This window comes from Halictus rubicundus, unplaced genomic scaffold, assembly GCF_050948215.1.
Source record: "Halictus rubicundus isolate RS-2024b unplaced genomic scaffold, iyHalRubi1_principal scaffold0089, whole genome shotgun sequence".
NCBI classification, from domain to species: Eukaryota; Metazoa; Arthropoda; class Insecta; order Hymenoptera; family Halictidae; genus Halictus; species Halictus rubicundus.
In genome coordinates this window covers 328794-332711 of record NW_027488630.1, presented here as the reverse complement: position 1 = coordinate 332711, position 3918 = coordinate 328794, and the positions used below count along the sequence as shown (strand labels likewise).

General features: G+C 48.1%; 1 protein-coding gene across 1 annotated transcript; it reads left to right on the top strand.

Annotated features, from left to right (window-relative positions):
* Window positions 1–691: 691 nt before the first annotated feature.
* Window positions 692–3179, top strand: LOC143363672 (uncharacterized). The gene is made up of 4 exons (XM_076804230.1): window positions 692–781; window positions 841–880; window positions 940–1443; window positions 2830–3179. The coding sequence occupies exons 1-4, from the start codon at window positions 692–694 to the stop codon at window positions 3177–3179; spliced, it is 984 nt and encodes a 327-aa protein (XP_076660345.1).
* Window positions 3180–3918: the final 739 nt, after the last annotated feature.

Here is a 3918-nt window from a genome sequence, read left to right as displayed (position 1 = left end):
GACCGGATGGAATCACCAAACGCGATCTTAGGTGCGAAGGAGTAAGTGTAGTCCTGGCAAAATTCTTTAACATCCTCTTGTTGTGTAAATACTACCCCAATCAATGGCGGAAAAATCGGACAACGCTGATACCCAAAGTCGGCAAATATCCTAGTGACGTCAGGAACTGGCGTCCTATAACGATAAGTTCCATGCTGAGCAGAATATTTTCCGCACTCGTGGACAAACGCCTAGGGCGAACAATAGAGCATTCTGATAGGCAGAAAGGTTTTAAACACGAAAATGGATGTTTCGCTAATGTGCGCATTCTGAGCGCTGCGCTTAGAATACTAAAAGAGGATGGTGGAGTTATAGGCATTGAGGATGTAACCAAGGCGTTCGACACTGTGCCGCACGCAGCAATAGTGCCAGCCTTGAGAAGAAAAGGTGTACATCCAGAAGTTGCGACCTATGTGGCCAATATGTACGACAACTGCGAAACATCCATAAAGACAAAAGAGGGCAATGTACCTATAACCCTCACAAGGTGTGTAAAACAAGGGGACCCCTTATCCCCCTTAATATTTAATTTATGCATTGAACCGATAATCGAGCGCTTGCAAGCCACTAAGACGGCATTAAAATTGGAGGTCTAAATCTAACAGCAATGGCATTTGCGGACGACCTAGTGTGAATAGGTGAAAATAGAGAAATGGCCGAGAAACAAATGCAGATGCTAGTCAAATACTTGGGTGCGATGGGCATGGAACTCTCTGTGGGCAAGTGCACAGCCATGGAGTTTGTACATACGAATAAAAGCTGGTTCATAAGAGATCAGGAATAAATATAAACGGAGTCAAGGTACCATCAGGACAGGCTGATGAAGCCATCAAATATCTGGGTACAAAAATCACTCCATGGAAAGGTCTGATCGAAAACTTTGAATGTGATGCTTTCCAGGAACTGATGGTGAGGTTAACAAGAGTTCCGTTGAAGCCTATGCAGAAATTGGAATTACTCACGACATACCTACTACCCCGATACACCTATGGTATGATAATGAATCCTCCGCCCAAAGTATTCTAGAAAAAATCAATAGGCTGGTGAGAGGAGAGGTTAAGAAGATGCTCAACATTAGCGAAAAAACGAATACTCCATTTATGTACGAGCCAAAAAGATTGGGTGGATTAGGTTTAGTAAACATCGAAAATATGGTTAAAATAGCGGTCTTAAAGAATGCGGAGAAAGCACGAAGCTCTAGCGACCCTATCCGAGGACTTGCCATCCAATATGAGAAAATGGAGCCAAGGCTCAGAAACTATGCAAAAACACTGGAAGTAAGCTGGCCAACCACAATTGAGGAGCTAGATCTCTGCAAAGACAGAGTTAAAAACGAATTGAGAAAACAATGGGCGCAATTGAAAGTACAGAGTCAAGGTGCCAGTGAATACCTGCACAAGGAGAGTAATGCATAGCTGTTACAGAATTACTTACTCAAGCATTCTAGAATAGCTGACGCCATCAAACTAAGAACAAAGGGGGTGTCCCACTTGGACTCCGACCGATTGGACACGTCCCGATTGGACGCGTTCCTTTTGGACGCCGTGCCGATTCGACTCGTGCCATTTGGACGCCGTAGCGGTTGGATTCATGGCGTTTGGACGCCGTAAATTTTATAATCATTGCTTTTCGAAGTCTACATATGGTGATACTATATTGTGATGTAACGAGTCCGTTTCCCGGCGGATCTCGATACAACGGGTTCCTCGCGGCCGGATTTGGCTCGCCGTGCCAGGGTTCGCGCGGGATAACGCGAGGGTTACGGCGGGACGCGGACGGTCGAGCACGGGTGATTAACGACACGAGTATTCAAAATGTTCGTCACTGTCCCGGCTTCGCGTTTCGGTGGTCGGCGGTCGCGATTCGGGTCTCGATCGCTCGGCGTTCGGGTCGGCCCTCCAGGTGGTCCAGTACGCAGCGGCGTATTCGGGGTTCGCGGGTCGCGGAAAAATTCGGCACACTCGCGATTACAATTTCGCGGGTATAAATACACTCTCGCGAGTCGTATTCAGCGGGCGGCTTCTCGGCGTCGCAAAAGGACGATTCCGGTCGTGATCGGGCGGTCGGTATCGGCGGCTAGAAATCGGATCGGAACGTACGTCTTTTCGCGAGCGTGGCGGAAAGCCAAACAGGGCGTTTTCCGGCTCGTCTCTCTCGTCTCCTAGGCGAGGGGGTGCGGTGCGGTACGGTTCGCGGCCGGCTTTTCCGGCGTCGTCACGTATCCGGCGCGACGGTATTCCATCATGGCGGGTTCCGGTTCCCGCCAAGATCGGCTCGGTGGCGCGGGGATCGCGGGGGCGCTCGCGGGTGCCGGCGGATCTCGGTATCCGTCGGTCGTGTTCGGCTAGCAACAGGCCTGGCGCAGATTTGGAATCTGTTAAATTTGGATCTGAATTTTTATTTTTGTGGTTAGGGTTAGGGTTAGGGAACGTCACGAATCCAACCGCCAGGCGTCCAAACGGTACGAGTTCAATCGGCACGGCGTCCAAACGCACGAGTCGAATCGGCACGGAGTCCAAAACGAACCCGTCCAATCGGTCGGAGTCCAACTGGGCATCACTTAGAACAAACACATATCCAACTAGGGTATGTATGAAACAGTTTGTGGCAGATGAACAACTGCATTTTGATACCACGTGCAGAAGATGTAGAGGGCCACATGAGACCTTAGGGCACATTCTGGTTAATGTTGTACCACAAAGGCCAAAATAATTCACAGGCACAATGAAATTCGGGACCTAATTGCGAACAAATTAGCAGCTAACCACACCGTCTGCTAAACGGAAGTAGGAACCCTAAAGCCGGACCTCGTCATTAAAATGAATGAGGATGTGGCGTATGTCATCGACATAACGGACCGCTTCGAGAGAGGGGGCTACCTGAATAGAGCTGCCGAAGAAAAGAAGGTGAAATACTTAACGTTACTACCCCAAGTAGCACGGCAACTAGGGGTAATGAGAGCAAGTGTATTGTCTATTGCGGTCGGGTCCAGGGGAGCCATTCCGACGGTTACGTTAATGGAGCTAAAGAAGCTGGACATAAATAGAAATGAGAGAATTACGATGTCAATGATTGCCTTGCGTAGTTCCATCGAGATGGCAAACGAATTTATGGACTACGGTAGGGACATCGGAATCTGAGTATAGTTCCAGCTAGCCTCCCTCACCACCCCCCGCCCTACTTTATTTTATGCGTTAATCGAACTTCGTGGACTATGGCGCGATAGAATCATTTGATTTACTTAAATTAATTATTTAACACTTGAAATTATATTTTATCTATATGAAATTGAATTTATAGGACTTTGTAGCCAAACGGCTTCTTTTATCTACTGGACTCCAGTAATCTTATCGCCGTCAAGCAGCAATTATATCGGGATATTTACCCAACTCACTTATATTGTTATAGTTATTATTGTTGTTGCGTAGTTATAAGTGTTAAGTTTGCTACTACCGGGGATACGCCCGGAAAGTACGTCCGTTTTTATTAAACGTTGACGAAGGGCAGCCAAATGCCTCGTCATCTAATTAGTGACGCGCATGAGTGGATTAACGATATTCCCTCTGTCCCTATCTACTGGCGGGGACAGCTTTTTGGCTTTCTCACGGGTCGATAGGAGCGCCTGTGGCAGTCCAAACAGACCGTATTGCTGTCACAGAGCTGCTATGGTGCGGTGGCTATGACCCAAAAGTGAGTGCGACCGGCAAAGTCAGATCGAGACTGGTACGCGCTTCATCTAAGAGTACCAGCGTAGCGGCAAAATGCGTATATTGTGGAGAAAAGCTGAAGGCATCATTTACTGCCAAACCTTCAGCCGCTGAGGGACACGGCCCCAGCAAGAAAAATGCCGCTACAAGTAAAGAAATACGTGTCCGGGAG